This window comes from Leishmania braziliensis, chromosome 22 (assembly GCF_000002845.2).
Source record: "Leishmania braziliensis MHOM/BR/75/M2904 complete genome, chromosome 22".
NCBI classification, from domain to species: domain Eukaryota; phylum Euglenozoa; class Kinetoplastea; order Trypanosomatida; family Trypanosomatidae; genus Leishmania; species Leishmania braziliensis.
The window spans coordinates 414,802-434,895 of NC_009314.2; the positions used below are offsets into that span (position 1 = coordinate 414,802).

Sequence of the window (20,094 nt, forward strand, 5' to 3'; positions counted from 1 at the left end):
GGTACCCACGCGTTTGATCGACGCAGCACTGTGGCTTGGGACTTGTAACGCCTACCCCTTTATTCTTCCCGTGTGAGAGAGGGCACACACTTCTGCTTCTCCGTCCCCATTGCCTACGATGTTACCCTTCGATGAAGATGTCGTGCAGTTCATTGTGCTGCTCACGCAGCACGGCACTGTGGAGAAGGTTCGCGCCGCTATTGTGCAGAATGCCGATGTCATGAGGTTTGCCTCGCCTCCTCAGTCGTCAGCGGGTGCGATTGGCCTGGCTACCCTGCAGCAACCAAACAGCCCTACGCACCACCGCGGTGACAATGATGAGGCGGGCGTGGCGTCGAATGCAGCTCTCCTCAGTGTGCACATCCCCTTCATTGCAATCTGCGAGGTTGCTGATGACGGCGCGGCCGCTGGCGGGTCGCACATCATCGCAACAGCCGACCCGGCGTCCTTCCTCCGAAGTGTGTCCTGCGGGGGGGACGCTACGCAGGAGGTGGTGGTGCCCCTCGGCGGCGATGGTGTCGCGGGTGCACGACGTAAGCCGAAGGCCCTGAGCTGCATCCTTCTCAAGCGACGCGATATCTGGGGAGCCGGCGGCGGCGGCGCATGTGGTAATGGCGGTGGCGCTGGCGCGCTCTCTGTGCGGGACCTTTACATCCAGTCCATGGACCTGCACCGCCCTCTTGAAGCACTGCAGACGATCCTGCGTAACATCTATGACCCTATGCTGCGCTCCCACAAGACTCAGTCCGCGCTACGCTCCCACGTGCAGGATCTCCTCTCCAGCATCCGCTCGACGCACAACGTGCTGCCCGAAATCGACATCACGCGCTACGTGCACGAAGACCTCCTGCAATTGTGCGACACAAACCCTCTGCTTGATGTGCCGCAACTCATGGATCGGCTGGGCGAGATGGCCAAGGACCCCAGTTTCATCCGCCGTGTATTGCAGGTGCGCAACCGGTGTAACGAGGCGCTTTCGATGGAGCCTCTTCTGTCCGGGAAGCTGGAAAGGGAAGAGCTACCGAAGGAGCTGCAGAGCACCAATGGCGTTGTCGTTGGCGCCACCGCGGCGATCCCTACGGGCCTGTCGAGTGCTCAGTCATCACCCAGCGCCTCCGGCACCCCCTCACCAGTCGTGGCAGCCGACACCGCGTATGCTGGCGACGACGCATGCGTGCGAGTCGTGCAGGAGCGCATTCTATACTGGCGATGCGTCCACGCGTGGATGGAGGACGTCCTGAAGCAACTGCGCGGGCGTGAGTGGCGGCTTGTACACCGACTCCTTGCCCAGCGGGTGGAGACGGACTACGTCAGCGAGTACGTGGGCTACTTGAAGTTGGCACAGGAATACATCGCCTTCCTCAACACGATCCCGGAGAAGCGACTTGCCAACGTGCAGGATATGAAGGAATTCAATGACGTGGCGGACGAGATAATCGTGGCGGCGACACAGCCAACACGACTTGCGCCGCGGCTGCAACTGAGCCTTCTCACGTCACTCGTCTGGCAGATTACGTGGCGGTGGGTCAGTGTGATGGAGACGCAGCCGGTTCTTATCCTCGACGAAGACCCTGACGCTGCCCCAGTCGTGGCAGCCGGCGACGGGTCTGCGACCCAGCGCGGCGCAGGCGTCACCACAGCAGCCCACGCTGACCCGCTCGTATCGCTGCAGACGCTGCGCATCGCCATGCACTCGTTGCGCACGTTGCAGACACAGTACGTGGAGCACAGCACTCAGCTGCGGCACCAAATCCGTGTGGCGCGTACCCCTCGCGAGCACATAGAGCACCCGCATGTTGAAGCGCTGCTCGCGCGCTGCGTCGCCGTGCGTGACCTAATCGAAGAGCACCTGCTCCTCATGCGGCAGCTCGGGGCCGTCTTCTCTACCAAGATACGCTTGCAGTTTGGCAAGGCCAAGCGTGAGGCAGTGGCAACGACAGGAGCAGCAGCTAAGCAGCAGCCGGGCGAGGAGTACGCGCTGGCGATGCAGGACGCCTTCAACGAGTGCGTGCGCGCCGTTTGCGGGTGGTCGGACGATGCGGCAGACCTCGCAAGGTCGCGCAAGGACGGCAATAACTACCTTTGGCAGACCAACTCCACAGCCGTTCAGCGCTTCAACGCTGCTGTGCAAGAGTACCGACGCAAGCGTTACCAATGCGACAGCCAAATCGCCTTGGTGGTGAGTCAGCTTCTGAGTAACCAACAGCACGCACACGACGACGACCGCAGTGGCATGGGTGATGCGGGGATGGCGGTGGCCGAGAGAGCCGGTACCGCGATGGCTATGAAGGGACCGAAGGTCAGCGCAAACTACGCGGACAACCACGGCCTTCGTCTCTTCCGCACCTTCAAACGGTTTAAGATGCTGCCCCTCGAGCGAGTGCAGCGAGTCGTGCACAGCTACCAGGATGCCGTTGCTGAAAAGCTCGGCGCCTATGTCAGCTACATCCAAGAGTGCTACGTGAACGTGCCCCTCACGAAGGAGAAGGTGAGCTACAACATGGCCCGCTTCTCAGTGTCGGCGTTGGTGGCGCAGATCATGTGGGAACAGCAGCTGGCCGAGGCACTCACAAAGTCGATGGTGCGCTTCGACTACGTCAGCGAGCACGGGTGGCATCAACTTCTGTACTTACGGAACGTCGAGCACTACTGGCGCCTTAACGCCAGCCTTGCCGAGTTCATCGGCATCCCCCTTGAGCTGCTTGTGTGCGATGAGCTGCAGCTGGACTCCGAGGTGCACGGCTGTGCGGTGGCGCTGACGTGCTTGAGTTTGCACTACGCTGAGGAAGCATCCGAGTGGGAGCAGGATGAGCACCTCCGTGTCGCACAGGACCTCGTGGCCGCCCGCGATCCAGGCGCCCTTGCTGTGGCTCGGGATCGCATGCTGGTTGGGGGTGCGCCGCGACTGTACAAGGCCGCCGCACGCATCCGCGACATCCGCAGCTCGCGAGACATTATTCAGCAGCGCATCGCGAGCCACACGACGTGTTGGTACGAGGAGGTCGATAGGCTGATCAGCAGCAGCCTCGATCAACACACGCTGCTGCTGTCGGGCCCGGTGCTTTGGGCCGTCAACTGCGGGGCCGTCAGCGCACCGCACAACACGACAGGCGGCGCACCCGCCACCGAGGCAGACACCGCCGCGATGCGCCAGCAGCTCTCCGGTGGAGTCGGCGCGATGGCGAGCGGTATCGTGGCCAATGCGAATCACAACAGTACCAGTGGTTCCGGCAGCGTGCCGCGTGCCAGCAGCGTCAGCCCGTTGTCTTTAGCGTTGATGCGCCCCCAAAGCCGCAGCGTGTCGCCGTCGATGCGTTGGACCTCACTCTTGGGGCCTGTGGGCAGCGGTGATGCCGACAACTTAGCAGCGGCAGCCGCCGCGGTGCCGAACTGGATGGTGGAGGTTGCCTTTCCGTGGAACTTCCCTACCATGGCCGAGGATCTGCGCTATCTGGAGTCTTCACCCCTCACCTCCACCCTACTCAATGCCAACTCCGGAGAGCTAGCGATGGTGAGCCGGAGTGGCACCAGTGCGGCGGGCAGTACGCTGTCGCCGCGTGGACGAAGCGCTGCCATCACCTCTGGTCTCGCCTTCCTGCGCGACGCGCTGCGAGGCAACGAGCTGCGATCACGCCTGGCGAACACTTTAGCGGAGCTCACTCACGTCTACTACGTCACCGTCAACGGCGAGGACACCAGCCTTGTGTTGCTGGCGACAGACGAATACCAGGAGGTGAACCGGCTCTTCCAGAAGGGTATTGCCCTGCGCTGGAGCGACGAGGGACTGCTAAGCTACGTGCAGCAGCTTTCCGATACGATGCAGGCCTTTACCACGACAGTACAGCAGCTGCGATCGAAGACGGAGCTCGTGTACCGGAAGATCCGCGCCTTCACTGTACGTGCCTTCCACCCGGAGGCGATCCTGCAGCGAGTCGAAGCACTTCGCCGCATCGTCGACGCCCTCTCCCTACGCTGCGTGCACGCGCATCTGTGGACGCGGCAGATTCAGCCGCTCCTGGAGGAAGCGCTGCTAACTCAGATAAAGTATCTCATGCACTCGTGGACCGAAGATTTCCTGTCCATGCGCAGTGACGTCCGCTTCCTCGAGAAGGGTGCTGAGACGGACGTGTTTCGGCTGACACCGCTGCGGGTGCGGATGCGGGTGGTGTACAAGGAGGTCCGCCTCGAGTCTTGCTGCAGCGCGTGGCGTCAGCACTGGATCGATGAGCTTAACCGCTTCTTAAGCTGGATCGACGTTCTGCCGAGGCTGTACAAGGAGGAAAAGGCGCAGCCGGACATCGTTGGCGTCTCGGCAGCCCTCGGCTCCGATATGATGAACACGCCGGGCTGTATCAGCCTGACGCCTAGCCGTCATACCAGATCTGTGTCTACGGCAGCGGCGATGCACGGCAGCAGCGGCACTGATGGTGCTGACGGCAATACTAGCATTGGTGGACCCGGTAACAACGGAAGCAACGCCGGCAGTGGCAGTGCAGCCGACGATGGCTACCAATCTCTGCTGCTACGGCTGCCGTCCTCTGCATTGGCAGAACCGCTGCACGCGATTGAGCAGTGCGTACAGGACGCCATCGACACAGAGGAGGAGTGGCGCCGCGGACAGCAGTTTCTGAGCATGGATGTCGCGCTCATGCAGCGGCGCTTTGGGCGAGACCTGCGCCGCTGGAGCCACGCCCTGCGCCTCATGCACACAGTGACGTCACGCATCATGGACTACACGCAGCCGAACAAGCTTCTCGGCGGTATTGTAGTTCTCGCGCAGGAGGCGCAGATCGAGCTAGGCCGAAAGCTGGACCAGGTCAGCCAGTACGCCCACGCGAAGTTTAAAGATCTCCTGCAAGGGGAACAGGAACAAGCCTTGAACGACATCACTCAGGAACGGCTGAAGGTTGACGTGCTCGACGTGATCAGCAACCCAAAGGACGCAGCCGCACTTCTATCGGAGGCGCCGCGACTCAAGGGTATGCTGCAACGGCTGGACGGCGACATCGCGCTTATGGAGAACGGCGAGGCGAGTCTGCAGAAGCTGGGACACGTGTTCCCGGAGCACTGGATGCACGCCGCGGTGGTGCATGAGGAGTACACGTCGCTTGCTGAGCTTGTGGACCGTAAGCTCAAGGCGGTGCAACTGCGCCGGCCTTTCCTGCTCAAGGAGGCGAACACGGCCGCCGAGGCCCTCGAGGTGAAGGTCGAAGAGCTGACTGCGCGCTTCCGCAACATGGACTCGATTGCCGTCTCCAAGGAAGCCCCTGCGCTGGCGAAGCAGATGGTGGTCGATATCTACAATGAGGTCGTTGCGCTCAGCGAGGAAGCGAAGCAGGTGACGGCGATCCAGGAGGAGCTCGGTGAGTCGCCGCACGTCTTTGCCTCCTTGCCAGTGTTGCTGGCAGACGTGATGCGTGTGAAGGACGTGTGGGTCCAAGTCGCATCCGCCTACGCGGAGCTTAACGAGCTCGGCGCGGCGCCGTTCTTCGAGATGGTGCCGCGCCACCTGCACGAGTGCCTGCTGAAAATGGAAGAGGAAACGGACGCGTACGACGAGACGGTGCACAGCTGCCAACTTTATCAAAACCTCAAGACAAAGCTACGCCGTGTGCTGAGCTACAACCGCCTAATGCAGGACCTCCGCTCCGACGCCATGTCGCCGCTAGATCGCGCTATGCGGCACTGGTCGGCCCTCCAGCACAAACTGCGCGCGCCGTGGGTGCTGACGAGCCTTACGGTGGCGGACATCTGGGACAGCGACCCGAGCGCGACGGCCGCCATTTACAGCGAAGTGGTGGAGGTGGCTCAGGGTGAGCGCCGCATCGAGGTGCAGCTGCAGAACATTAACAACTACTGGAACATGTTCGTGTTCAGTGTGGTTGTCTACAAGAAGCAGGTCGCGCTCATACGCGGCTGGGATGAAGTGTTTGAGCGGCTGACCGAGGATCTGAGCACCTTTGGTGGTATGCGCGCAAGCCCGTACTTTGTCTTCCCGCAGCTCGTCTCCATGACAAACGACGCAGAAGCGAGGCTGGACCGACTGCGGCAGGTACTGGAGGTCCTCCTCGAGGTGCAGAAGCGGTGGGTCTACCTCGACGGCATCTTTGCGGGAAACGTGGAAGTTCGTGCGCAACTGCCGCATGACACCCTCAAGTTCGACCGCACCAGCCGCGAGCTGCTGCACATCCTTCCCCGTCCCCGGTCCTCCGGTAACCCGCCAGAGCTACGCGTCTCCTTCTTCCTCGAAGACGAGAAGCTGAAGGCAACGTTGGATCGACTCCTCTCGCAGCTGGTGGCGGCGCAGCGAGCCCTGACGAACTACCTCGACACACAGCGCAGCCGCTTCCCCCGCTTCTTCTTCCTGGGGGACGACGACTTGCTCGAGATCATGGGCAACAGTAAGAACCCACTGTTCCTCAACAAGCACCTGAAGAAGATGTTCACCTCCCTGGCCTCACTGCAGCTCGATGGCAACGTTAAGGACGCCACAACGCAGCTGCGCGGCTTCGCGAGTGCCGAGGGTGAGGCGCTGTCTTTCCAGCCTGGCCCCATCTCGTACGGGCAGCGGCCGATCCACGAGTGGCTCGGTGAAGCGGAACAGGGCATGGTCTACACCCTCCGCGAGGCCACGCTGCGCGCGTACGAAGAGCTCGTCAACACTAAAGGTGCGTCACCGTACGCCTTGCTGTGGTCGATGGATTGGATGCAGCAGAAACCAGCGCAGGCAGTATGCCTGGCGCTACAGCTCGTCTGGACGCGGCAGCAGGAGGGTCTGTTGACTGGTGCGTATGGCAGCGGCGGCGGTGCCGATGCCGCCGATGCCCGGCCCACGTCTCTGGTCTCGTCAGCGAAGCCCTCGGTGGTGTCAAACAGCATGGGCGACCTGCTCGTCCGCTTGGCTGACAGTGTGCTGGACAACGCCGTCGCTCCGAGCTCGCGTCGCCTGTGCGAACAGCTGATCACGATAGCCGTGTACCAGCGCGATGTCTCTCGCACCCTCACCGCACACAAGGTGGAGTCGAGCGACAACTTCGACTGGCTCAGGGTTCTGCGCTTGTACGTGGTCCCCACGCACTGCCAGCAGCAGCGACACAGCGGCAAGACCATGACTGACTTGAGAAGCATCGACCCCACCAACAGCGCGAACGTGAGTGGGTTGGCTCTCAGCAAGTACCAGTTTGCTGAGACGCTGGAATGCCGCGTGGCAGATGCGTCCGTGCTTCACGGATTCGAGTACATTGGCGCGTATGAGCGCCTTGTGCAGACCCCGCTCACAGACAGGTGCTACCTGACCCTCATGCAAGCCCTGCACACCCGCCTCGGCGGATCGCCGGTTGGGCCAGCCGGTACGGGCAAGACAGAGACGGTGAAGGCGCTCGGCATGCAGCTGGGCCGCCATGTCCTCGTCTTCAACTGTGATGACACCTTTGACTACCAAGCTGTCAGCCGAATATTCCTCGGGCTGTGCCAGGTCGGTGCGTGGGGCTGCTTCGACGAGTTCAACCGCCTTGAAGAGCGCATCCTCTCCGCGCTGTCACTGCAAATCCAAGTCATCCAGCAGTCCCTGCGTGCACGCCAGCGGCAGGTGCAGCTAAACCACCGCACTGTACTGCTCCACTCGAACGTGGCCATCTTCATCACCATGAACCCTGGCTATGCTGGTCGCTCAAAGCTGCCAGGTAACCTGAAGCAGCTCTTCCGCACCGTAACAATGACCATCCCTGACCGCGAGACCATTGCAGAGGTGATGTTGTTTGCGCAGGGCTTCACCACAGCCGAGGCGCTTTCACAAAAAGTTGTCCCGCTCTTCCGGCTCTGCGAGGAGCAGTTCACGCGGCAGGCGCACTACGACTTCGGCCTGCGCGCGTTGAAGTCCGTCCTGGTAGCCGCGGGTGATCGCAAGCGGCTGGTGGCGACGGAATCCAGCGTGAATAGCAGCAGCCACAACGGTGCCGGCGGCGCAAGTGCTGACGCGGTTCAGAGAACAGAGCGAATGCTGCTACTGGAGAGCATCATCGCGACCGTTGCCCCAAAGCTTGTCGCGCAGGATGCGGCGTTGTTCTACCCGCTGCTGCACGACTTCTTTCCTGGATGCTCACTCCTGACGCAGTCGGTGGACGAGCTTCGCGAGGCTGTGGCGTGCGTGTGCGCGGAGAGCGGCCTCTCCCCCGCTGCGGGGTGGGTGGAGAAGGTGCTGCAGCTTTACCACACAAAGATGACGCGGCACGGTGTCATGATTGTCGGTCCCAGCGGCACGGGTAAGACAACGGCGTGGACGGTGCTGATGGCGGCCATGACTCGCCTGGAGAAGGCGCTGCAGATGCATGCATACGTCCTCTCTCCCAAGGTCCTGAGCAAGGGTGAACTGTTCGGCACCCTCGACGTGACGACGCGCGAGTGGCGTGATGGCGTTTTGACGAGTATCCTGCGCAGGATCATCGACACCGAGGAACAGCAACAGATTCCGGATGACCTGGCGCTAGTGGGGAACGATGACATCGACCACGACGTCGCGGCAGCACCGCCGGCGACCGTCTCCGCAGGGAGGGAGAGGATGGCAGATGACGAAGCACGGCAGCCCATTGACACCGTCGACAAGAACCACACGCCGTCAAAGCAAAGCACCACTCGCGACAGCAGCGCCGGTCCACCAGAGGTCGAAGGCTCGAAGCTGCGGAAGGAGCATTGGATCATCTTCGACGGCGACGTGGACCCGGAGTGGGTGGAGAACCTCAATTCAGTGCTGGATGACAACCGACTGCTCACGCTGCCCAACGGTGAGCGGCTTCCACTGCCACGCTCGGTGCGCATTATCTTCGAAGTGCAGGACCTGCTGTACGCGACGCCAGCCACCGTGTCGCGCTGCGGCATGCTGTGGTTTAGCGAGGGCATCGTGCCGCTGTCAGGGGTGCTGGCGCACACCTATCACCAGCTGCAGGAACAGCTGATCGTCGACGCGCGCGGTCGGCACCTGCACTTGGGAACCGACTACATGATCGGCGTCACCGGCGCGCGGGGCGCACTCTGCGCGGACTGCGTTGTGACCAGTGAGTACGGCAAGGTGTACCACGAGTTGATCCTGTCAAGCGCCACGACCAGCGGGGAGGAGGCAATGCCTGGCAGCCTACCGCGGCATCAAAGCCACATTAGCACCGGCGACGAGAACACCGCCTCAGTGGCGCTGGGGCGCAGCAGTCAGTTGAGTAAGGACGCGACCCTGCGGAACGACAACGACGTCGAGCTTGACATGGGCGACACCCATTACGGGAACCACACCATGCTCATGAGCACCATTGGCGGAGGCGCCAACACGCTGCGCCGCGGTCATCCTGATGCAGAGCGCCTCCAGGAAATCATGGTCAGCTCGTGGGCGGAGGCCTTTGAGAAGGACGGCGCCGTGATGCTCGGGCTGCAGCTGATGAAGTCGGCGGCGTTCCGCGACGTCTGTGTGATGATGCCAAGCGACCTGCAGAGCATCCACAGCATAGTTTCCTTCCTGGTCCAGGGGGTATGGCGCACTTTTGAGGCCGAGCAGCAGAACAACGGCGACGTCTTCGGCGACGCCGTGGTGCGGAAGATCGCCATGCAGGTGCTCTCCTACGCGATCTTCTGGGGCCTGGGCTCCGCCATGAGTCTGGAGAACCGCATGAAGCTGGCGCAGCAGCTAGGGCTGCAGCCGATGGTCGACGGCGTTGCACAGTCGATGGTGGAGGTGGAGGTTTGCTACCGCACGGGCGAATGGCGGCTGATCCGCAACCGCGTCCAAGAGACCTCTCTCCTGGCGGAGCAAGTCGGTGCGAACGATACCGTCATCACCACCGTGGACACGTGCCGACACGAGGACGTGCTGAGCGCGTGGCTCGGCGCCGGTCGCTCCGCCATTCTGTGTGGGCCGCCGGGCTCTGGTAAAACCATGTCTATCACCGCGGTTCTGAGCAGTCTGCCCGAGTACGAGGTAGTGTTCCTGAACTTCTCGAGCGGCACAACGGTGAAGACGATTATGAAGGCGTTGGACCAGCGCTGCAGGGTGCAGGATACCGCCCGCGGTCTCGTCATGGCACCGACGTCCGGCAGGCAGCTCCTTCTTTTTTGCGATGAGGTCAACCTGCCAGCGCTGGACCGCTACGGCACGCAGGTGGTCGTGCAGCTGCTGCGTCAGCTCATCGAGCGCAAGGGCTTTTACCGGGCACGTGACAACACCTGGATCACCCTCCAGGACGTGCAGGTCGTCGGCGCCTGCAACCCACCAACCGACCCTGGCCGCGTGCCGCTCAGCACACGCTTCCTGCGCTGGGCACCGGTGCTACTTGTCGACTTCCCCTCTCCAGAGTCGCTCAAGACGGTCTACACCACCTACTGCCACGCCATCCTAGCATGGAATGAACGTCTCTGCGGCCTGGCCGCCGCCCGCCTGGCACAGGCGATGGTGAAGATGTACCGCGTCTCTCAAGCGAAGTTCACGCCGATACAGCAGCCACACTATCTCTACTCCCCTCGCGATCTGTCGCGCTGGTCGCGGGCGCTGTACGAGGGCATCCTCACCTGGGACGACACCGCACGACGCCATCTCAGTGTCAGCCAGCTCGTGCGCCTCGCCGTGCATGAAGGGCTGCGCGTGTTCTCTGACCGTCTTGTCACAGCCGAGGAGCAGGCATGGACAAACACCTCCATTGTGACGGCGTTTCGCGAGTTCTTCACTGACGTCGACGACCACACGTTCCATCAACCGCTCCTCTACTCCACGTTACTCTCGCACAGCTACACGGACAGCCCACGCGAGGAGCTACGAGCGTACGTGCAGAAGAAGCTGACGGCCTTCAACGAAGAGGAGTCGCTTGGTGACTTGGTCATCTATGACGCGATGATCGATCACGTCGTGCGCATCGACCGTGTCCTGCGCCAGCCCCTGGGCCACATGCTTATCGCCGGCTCCTCTGGTGTCGGAAAGACGGCCTTGACGAGGTTGGTGGCATGGATGCGTGGCTTCTCAACCTTCACCCTAATGCTGCACCGCGAGTACGACTTGGACGACTTCGAACACGACCTCCGCGAGGTGCTGCGCCGCGCTGGATGCAAGCGGGAGCGCATCTGCTTCCTGTTTGATGAATCCAACATCCTGCAGCCGAGCTTCCTCGAGTACATGAACGCCCTGCTGGCTTCTGGCGAGGTGCCGGGTCTTTTCGACGGCGAGGAGTGGTCAAAGCTCATGCAGGAGGTGCGAGATGCGGTGCTGGCAAACCAAAGCTACTTTGCCACAAAGCGTGGTGGCGGTGGAGGCGCCGGCGCTGTTGCGGCAGGAGGGGCACGTGGACGCGCCGACAGTGGCGACGGGCCCTCGCTAGCAGGCCGAGAGGGGCGCCACAAGGGTCTGGACGGCAACGGTGATGACGCGAAAGGTACCCGGTGTGTCTCTGTGATGCGTGACGTCGACATCGCGTCCAGCACGGCGGCGGACGACGTGGTGGACGTGCACAACGACGCGGAGCTGTATCATTGGTTCTTGACGAACGTGCGCAAGTACCTACACGTCGTGCTCACCATCAACCCCTCCTCCGGTGAATTCACGTCGCGCACGATGGCGAGCCCGGCGCTGGTGAACCGGTGCACCATCGACTGGTTTGGCGACTGGGACGCGATGACGCTGCAGCAGGTGTGCCGAGAGCGGATAGGCCGTCTTGCGCTGCTGCCAGTCTGCCACGGCGTCTTCGCCACCGAGGTAGAGGCAAAGGAGGCGGTCGTGGATAGCCTATGCGCGATGCACGTCTCCACGCAGCACACCAACCAAGCCCTGCGCGTGCGACACGCCAACCAGGGCACCTACGTCACACCGCGTCACTTCACTGATTGCGTTTCGCACTTTGTGGCCATTTTGCAGGAAAAGCGAAAAGTCTCCAGCGATGCGCTGGCGCACCTGCACAGCGGCCTCAAGAAGCTGCAGTTGGCCGCGCAAGAGGTAGCGGAGCAGCAGACAATGCTGAAGGACAGTGAGGTCGAGATGGAGGCGAGCAGCCGGCGAGCGCAGACAATGCTGGAGCGCATCATTAGCGAGACCGACGTAGCGAAGCGTGAGAAGGCGGTAGCGCAGGACTTGGAGCGGCAGCTGCAGGACGAACACGCGCAGATCTCCGACGATGCGCAGCGCCTGTCCATCGAGCTAGCGGAAGCGGAGCCGGCGCTGCGGGAAGCCGATGCGGCGCTCAGCACGGTGAAGCCGGAGTACCTGCGCGAAATCCGCGCATACACGACACCGCCGCCGATGGTGAAGCGCACGCTCGAGGCGGTTGGGGCGCTGATGGGTGAGAAGAACGGCGAGGACTGGGACTCGCTAAAGAACTGCATCCGCCGCGACGACTTCTTAGCCAGCGTGCGCAACTTCCGCCCCGACGACATCAGCGAGCCCGCCCGCGAGCGGGTGCGGAACATGATGCGGGACAGCAGGTTCACTATCGAGGCGGCGTATCGTGCCTCGAAGGCGGCCGGACCGCTCATGCAGTGGGTGTTCTTTCAGGTGAAGTACTCTGCCATCTACAAGCGCGTGGCGCCGGTGCGGTCGAAGATCGAGAATCTGATCAAAGCGCGCGACGTGAAACTGAAAGGGCTGGGGGTAGCGCAGGAGGAGGTGCGTCAGAAGGAGAAGTCGTTGCGGCAGCTCATGGGCGAGTACCAGAACGCTACCGCCCAAATTGCGGAGCTGAAGCAGCGCATAATCGCCGTCTCGATCAAGTGCAATCGTGCGCAGACGATCCTGCGGCAGTTGCTGGACGAGCGCGGCCGGTGGGAGACGGAGGTGCAGAGCTTTGACTCCGAGGCACGCACAACGCTGGGCAACTGCGTCATATCCGCCGTCTTCCTCGCTTACACCGGCTTCTACGACGAGCACACGCGCGAGCGCGTCCTGATGCCACGTTGGTTGGAGTGTCTGCAGCGCACCACCATCCCCGTCCGCCGCGGTCTAAGCGTAACGGAGTACCTCTCGTCTCCCACGCAGCAGCTAGCGTGGGAAGAGGCAGGACTGCCCAAGGACCGCCTGGACATCGACAACGCCGCCATCATGCACCGCTCCCAGCGGTACGTGCTGCTGATCGACCCGACAGGCGTGGCGGCACGCTTTGCACTCCGCTACTACGCGGCCAAGAAGATCACCAAGGCTTCGTTCAGTCGGCCAGGCTATGTGAAGCAGCTCGAGATGGCGGTACGGTTCGGCTACCCGATTCTTATGGAGGACGCCGAGCACCTCGACCCTGCCGTGGCGCCGCTGTTGAATGGCGAAGTGCGCTGCCATGGCACGCGCTACATCACCCGCATCGGTCCGCACGAAGTGGACCTGGCGCCGTCGTTCCGCCTTCTCCTGCACACACGCAACCCCAATTTTCAGCCTCCACCTGACCTGGCTGGGCAGGTGTGTATGGTGAACTTCACCGTCACACTGTCCTCACTGCAGTCGCAGTGCCTGCACTACACACTTCTGCACGAACGCCCCGATGTGGATGAGAAGCGCTCGAAGCTACTCAAGGCGCAGGGCGAGTATCAGCTGCGGCTACGCGTGTTGGAGGAGAAGCTGCTCACCCGCATCGCCGAAGCCGAGGGCAGCTTGCTGGACAACGACACCCTTATCGAGAACCTGACGGAATTGAAGGAGGAGGCCACTCGCATCGCACGCAACATTGTCGAGGGCGAGGACTCAATGCGCGACATTCGTAGCGTGGAAGACATGTACCGCCCCATCGCGACGGTGGTCGCACAGGCACACTTTGCGCTGAAGTGCTTTGAGGAACTCAACCCGTATTACTACTACGACGTTCGCTTCGTGCTGCGTGTTTTGAACGACGCGCTGCAGAGGCTGCCCTCGACAAGCACGCCAGTGGTGGATGCGCTGCCGCGCCTACAGCAGCTCACGTACGGAATCTTTGCGCTACTGCACCGACGCGTGGTGCGAGGCATGTTTCACGAGGACCACCTTGTGTGGGCGTTGCGTCTGGCGCAGCTACGAAGTGCAATGGGCACGATAGGCGTCAGGTCTGCATCTGCCTCCCCGACTTCGGCTTCAGTGATGCCACTTCACTACAGCAGCAACGACGGCTCCGCTGTGATGCCAGAGGAGTGGGAGTGGATCTTGTCGTGTCTGCGTTTCGCAGGTGGCGATGCCGGAGGTGGCGCCGGCTCCCCACTCACAGCTGCATCCTGCACAACGGCGGCCGACTCCGTCGACGATAGCAGTGCCAGCAGCCCCCTAACAGCCGTAACGGCGGCGGCAGGTCTTCCACCGGTGGTGCAACGCGCCTGTCCAACCCTGGGGTCGCAAAGCTGTCAAGCGCTCGCCTTCTTGCTCACGAAGCCTGCCTTCAAGGAGATTCACCAGACACTGGCGACGCAGGCATCTGCGTGGGAGACGGTGTTCATGTCTGCCACGCCAGTAGCCACCAGCGAGTCCGCCCTGCCTCCGGAGTGCTTCCCTCGCGGCGCCAGTCGCGTGCGCCGGCTCTTGTTGCTGACTCTCGTGCTGCTCCACACGCGCCGTGACGCCTTCATGGAGGCGGCGCACCAACTCCTGGCGGCGTACTTTTCTCCAAGCCAAATGGACGCAGCGACTGGCGCCGCCGTCCTCGGCACGGAGGACTTCTTTGCGCCGCAAACAAACGATCTCACGGACGGCATTATGGCTGAGTTGGGTCCCGCGACGCCGCTGTTGATGGTGACCGACACCATGTTCGATCCCGCCCTGCGCGTGGAGGAATTGGCTCAGCGCACGAACACGAACCTCTACATCGTGGCGATGGGCAGCATGGAGAGCATTGAGAACGCAGACGCCTACCTGGCAGAGGCGACGAAGGTGGGACGCTGGGTGCTGCTGAAGAACGTCCACTTAGCACGCGGATACATGGACAAGCTCGAGAAGCAGCTGCACTTCCAGCAGAACGAAGGTCAGCTGCACAAGGAGTTTCGTGTGTTTCTCACAGCGGAGCGCGACAGGAGCGCGGCAGGGTCTCCCACGGCAGCCACAGCTGCAGCCGCCTCGCCCAGGGTGCTGCCCATCAACCTCATAGAGGCCTCAGTGGTCGTGGTCTACGAGGCTCCACCAGGCATGCAGTCGTCTCTCCTGCACACCTACGGTGAGTATCCCGCAGTCTCGGCGGCGGCTTTCGGCGGCACTGACACGTCCTCGGCCGCTCCAAGCTCTGGCGCCGCCGCCGCCGCCGCAACCAGCAACACCTCACTTCAGCGTCTCTACCTGGCCGCGGCATGGCTGCACTCTGTCATCACCGAGCGCACCCTCTACAAGCCCCTTGGCTGGAGCGAGGCGTACGAGTACACGGAGGTGGAGTATCAGCGCGTCGTGCAAGCGGTACAAGCGTGGAGCACCGCCGCCGAAGTCGCAGCGACAGCGTCGAGGAGTGACGCTGGTGGCTTAAAGGTCTCGTGGGACGCCCTGCGTGCCATTGTCGCGACTACCGTCTACGGCGGCGCAGTAAGCAATATTTTCGACCAGCACGTCCTCAACGTCTTCTGCCGCGAGCTGCTCCGTCCAGAGATGCTGCAAGATGCTGCGCAGTTCGTCTCCAAGGCGGCAGCCGCCGGTGCGCTACCACCACCCATCCTTGGCCGCTCGCGCGCAGAGCTGCTTCAGTGGATTCACGCGCTTCCCGGCGGCAGCAGCGATCCAACGTGGTTGGCGTTGCCGATCGGCGCGGACCGCATGACGCGCGCGCGCAGCGCCATAGAGGTGGTGGAGCGCTTATCTCTGGTGCAGAGCACCCTGGACGATGAGCTGGCATTTACAGACGACGACAGTGCCGCGCAGGCCGTGACAAGCGGCATGGGTGCCGCATCGCCGAAAAGCGGTGCGCTTCGGGCTACGCGGTGGGCAGCCAAGGTGGAGTCCTACTGCACTGCCTGGCACCCACTCCTGCGCAACGCGCTGGAGAAGCTCGAGAAGCACCCCTTTGTCCGACAAGCCGTCACACAGCACGAGCAGGAGAGCGTCGAACAGGCCAGCATCGCTGACGCCAGCGCCGCGGTGGAAGACAGGGCCAACGTCAATGGTGCCAGTCGGCCCAGTGGTGTGGCGGCACCGCTTCTGCTCGCGATGGAGCGTGAGGTGGTGGCGGCGGTCGAGCTCGTGCGGCACCTTCTGACGTGCGTGCGCGAGCTACGCGAGGTGGTGATGGAGGAGCGGACACCGACCTCCATGCACCGCAGCCTCGTGGAAGAGCTCATGAAGGACCACGTGCCCGATGTGTGGAGTGCGCACCTGCGTGGAATTCATGGCTCGGCTGCCCATTCTTTGTTTGTCGGTCTCTGGATAACGGACGTGCAGCAGCGAGTCGAGCATCTTCTTGAACTGGCAACAGCCGCGCACAGCGGGAAGCTGGCGAGGACGCCAGTGCGCCTCGGTGCCCTCTTCTCCCCAGGCGCGTTCTTGACTGCCTTCAAGCAGCACTGCGCGCGGGTGGAGCAGGTGTCTCTCGAGCAGTTAGTGCCGCAGGTGGAGGTAGCCACATCAACCAATGCCGGTGCAAGAGGGGCACTCCACACGGCATTGTCCGCCTTGCCAGCCACAGGTATCTCTGGGGCCGTCGCAACCTCGGTAGCCGGCCTTGCACCGCAGAGGACAAACGAGATGGTCTTCACCGGACTCACTCTATATTCGGCACAAGTAGATGCGGCCGGCAAGTGCTCGCTGAGCGGCACCACAGAAAGCGGCGCCGCCCCCGCGCTCTCTTCCTCCGTCGTTCTACGCTGGAGATGGGTAAGGAATACCGACGGCGTCGCCACCACAACGTCGCTGGCGGCGCGCCTCGCACGGCAGACGGCGCAGCAGCGGTGCATCCTACTGCCCTTCTACACGACGGAGAACCGCGAGGCACTGCTAGAGGTGCTGGAGCTGCCCATGGCTACGAACAGCGGTGACAGCGGTGCCGGCATCAATGCGTGGTATGAGCGCGGCGTGTGTGTGACCGCGTGGTCGGCATCTGAGTAGAGCGCCGCAGAGGCCATGTGAGAAGGCATAGCGGGAGTCTCTGTCGGTGTATGCGTGAATACATGTGCGCCGCAACTCCCCCCCCCCACACACACACACGCTAGCAGCGTAGAGCTGAGCGTGAAAAGGGGGAAGGAAGACACAGGCGATTGTGAAAGTGGTCATGGACGAAGAGTAAAGCAGTGCTAAAGCGGAGAGGGAGGAGGACGATGTGCTCGCAGCAGGCGCAGCATCCACTGGTGCGAGCACAACGTCCGCCTTGTGTGCGGGCAACGTGAGAAATATACGAGGAATGGGGAAAAGCCAATACGTGACGGTGCGTCGTCATAACCGCTGCAGTCTCTGTGTAGAGCGTCATCGTCGACATTGTCTCTCCGTACGTACGGTACACCCACACATACACTCGCTCACGTAGGGAGGGCTTCTCGCGTGTTGTCATTGAGGTCGTGCTGGTGGTGCTGCTGGTGGCGGCTTGTTCTTGTGTATGTGCGTCTGTGTGTGTGTGTGTGTGTGTGTGTGTGTGTGCGTCTGCATTATTTGCCATCCTGTCGTGCATTTTTTACTTGCTTCGCTTTTGTTTCATCTGAGCCTCGTCGTTGTCTTTGCATTTCGTTCGATCTCTCGCTCTGTGCAGGTGGGTGCGCCGCGTACGGGTGCTGCCATGGCTGGGCTGTGGTCTCCGTTCTTACCAGGTTGTTTCTCAGTGGGGTAGGAGCGCGCATCGGCCGTCGCGCAACACGGGGGTAAACGCCAGCAGCAAGACGAGCACGGGTAAGAGAGGCGGATAAAACAGCCTCCGGCCGCACACATGCAAGAGTGGAAAAATCACAACAGAGATGGGGAAAAGGGGGGGGGAGGGGGAAGGAAGTGGCGGACACCGAAGCACATCACCAGATTCTTGCTGGTTTGGCACTCTCCAACAGGGTGGTCCACGTTACGCTTCCGCCCCCCCCCCTTCTCTCTCTCTCTCTCGTCGAGTGCGCCGTGAGCGCGTTGCCCCTCCCCCTCCCTGTGTGCAGTAACCGCTGGGTTGTCGCTGTGCCCATAGTTCACTTTCGTTCATTCCCTCTCTTGGTGCCACGCACACACACACACACACACGCACACACCCTCCTTAAGACTCACCATCTCTCTCCGATACCACAAACGCCCCAAACGGTACATGAGGATGAGCTCTGCCTTCGCCATTCGTCACTCCCACATCGCGAGCCAGCCGGTGCAGGCACCGCCTCCAGGGTACATGAGCCTGACCGTGGTCGGCTCCGGCGTCTCTACTGGAGTACCGGTCATTGGGCACCTAGGGCTCGGCTGCGCGTGCGAGGACGCCGTCGCCGACCCCAGCGGGCCCAACAGTCGCAACAACATTAGCCTCCTCATCACGCTTCCCCGCGGAGATCTTCCCGACTTGCCAGAGGTGCGAACGGCATCGACGACAGCAACCACGCCGGTAGCAGACCAGATGAAGACCGAGAACGACGGCGGAAACGGTAGCGGCGGCACTGCTGGTGCGGTACGGAATACGACGCCCCGCCCGTCACACTCCTGCTTTGCAGTGGAGAGCAGCAGCAACTACATTGGCGCGAAGCCGGTTGCGCACATCCTCATTGACTGCGGCAAGACGTTCCGTGATGCGTACTTCAAGGTGATGATCCGGTGCAACATTCGCGCCGTGGACACGCTGCTGCTGACGCATGGGCACGCCGACGCTGTGGCCGGCCTCGACGACCTTCGTGACCTACAGTCGATGCACATGGTGTCCACTGGGGACTGGGTGGTGGACAGCTTTGTGCCGACCTACCTCTCCCGCAGCACGCTGAAGACACTGGAGAAGTCGGTCGACTACATTATTCGGAACAGCATTAAAAGTGGGCACGCGGCGTCGACGCCAACGGAGCACGCCGCACGGCTTGCCGAGTGCCTGCAACAACGCGAAGCGCAGGCGGTGGCAAACGGCACGGCGCACAAGGTGGGCAAGTGGCGGAACATTGGCATCCGCCGCAGCACCGCGCTAGAGCTCTTCTGCATGGATGAAGAGCGGCCACTGAGGATGCATCTCCCCATCACCACCACCGCGGCGATGGCGGATGGCACTGCCGCCGCCCCGAGTGACCTGCCCTTCTACTCCTTCCCGGTGGAGCACGGCAAGGGCTACATCTCCATGGCGTGGGTGTTCGGCCGTGGCACCGCCTTCAAGAGCCAACAAACGCAGCAGCAGGGGCAGCACCAGCCGGAGGGGAGCTGCGTCGTGTACATCTCAGACGTAAGCAACGTCCCGGCGACGTCAATGGCGTTCCTGCAAGACCTCGTGAAGATCGACGTCCTCTTTGTGGACTGCCTCTCACCTACTGGGCGCGTGAGTCCCGTCCACTACTGCGAAGATGGCATGATGGCTCTGGTGCTGGTCCTGAAGCCACGATATGTCTTTGGGGTTGGCATGCACTGTGCGCTGGAACACTTTAAGTGGATGGCGGAGCTTCAGAAAGCACTGGACAGCCACGTCGCTGCCGGCCGTCTGAGGGCAGGCGAGGTGCAGGGTGTAGAGCTGAGCTACGATGGTATGCAGGTGCTACTGCCGCAGTGACAGACGAAAGGAGAAAGGGAGGCACACCTCTTCACACACACGTACACATCTCTCGATTTCCTTCTCTTTTCCTGGAGCACATGCGTGTGTGCGGGTGGGTGGGTGTATGTCTGTGGTAGGGGCAACCGCTGGATGGGGCGGAGGATGCAGTGGCCTCTTGACAGAAGTAGCTGACGTTGGGACTTCTTCATCTTCCTCGTCCTCCTCATCTTCCTCGTCTTCCTCATCTTCCTCGTCCTCCTCATCTTCCTCGTATTCCGAAGTTTCCTCCTCTTCGTACTCGTACTCCTCATCGTCTTCGTCCTCGCTGGGCTCCTCCACTTTCACAGCACCGGTCTTGGCGGATGGTGTGGGTGCCGTTGCAGATGCGCCTCTCAAAGGCTCCGTGGCGAGAGGCGGAACAACCGGTCGCGCCATCGCTGGCTTCACTGCAGCGGCGCTGCTCAAGGAAGATGGAGATGGCGTGGCTTGCAGCTAGGTGGGGCCCGCGTGAAGCATCGAGCGACTGCCGAGCGATGACGCCACTGCACCA

The 20,094-nt window shown here is 62.1% G+C and overlaps 2 protein-coding genes across 2 annotated transcripts; both read left to right on the forward strand.

Moving 5' to 3' along the window:
- Positions 1-892: 892 nt before the first annotated feature.
- LBRM_22_1010 (putative dynein heavy chain, cytosolic) lies at positions 893-16,981 on the forward strand (the record flags this gene model as incomplete). The annotated part of the gene is made up of 1 exon (XM_001564970.2): positions 893-16,981. One exon carries the CDS (start codon positions 893-895, stop codon positions 16,979-16,981), a length of 16,089 nt encoding a protein of 5,362 aa, XP_001565020.2.
- A 1,168-nt stretch (positions 16,982-18,149) lies between these two features.
- LBRM_22_1020 (conserved hypothetical protein) lies at positions 18,150-19,562 on the forward strand (the record flags this gene model as incomplete). Its single annotated transcript, XM_001564971.1, has 1 exon — positions 18,150-19,562. The coding sequence occupies one exon, from the start codon at positions 18,150-18,152 to the stop codon at positions 19,560-19,562; it is 1,413 nt and encodes a 470-aa protein (XP_001565021.1).
- Positions 19,563-20,094: the final 532 nt, after the last annotated feature.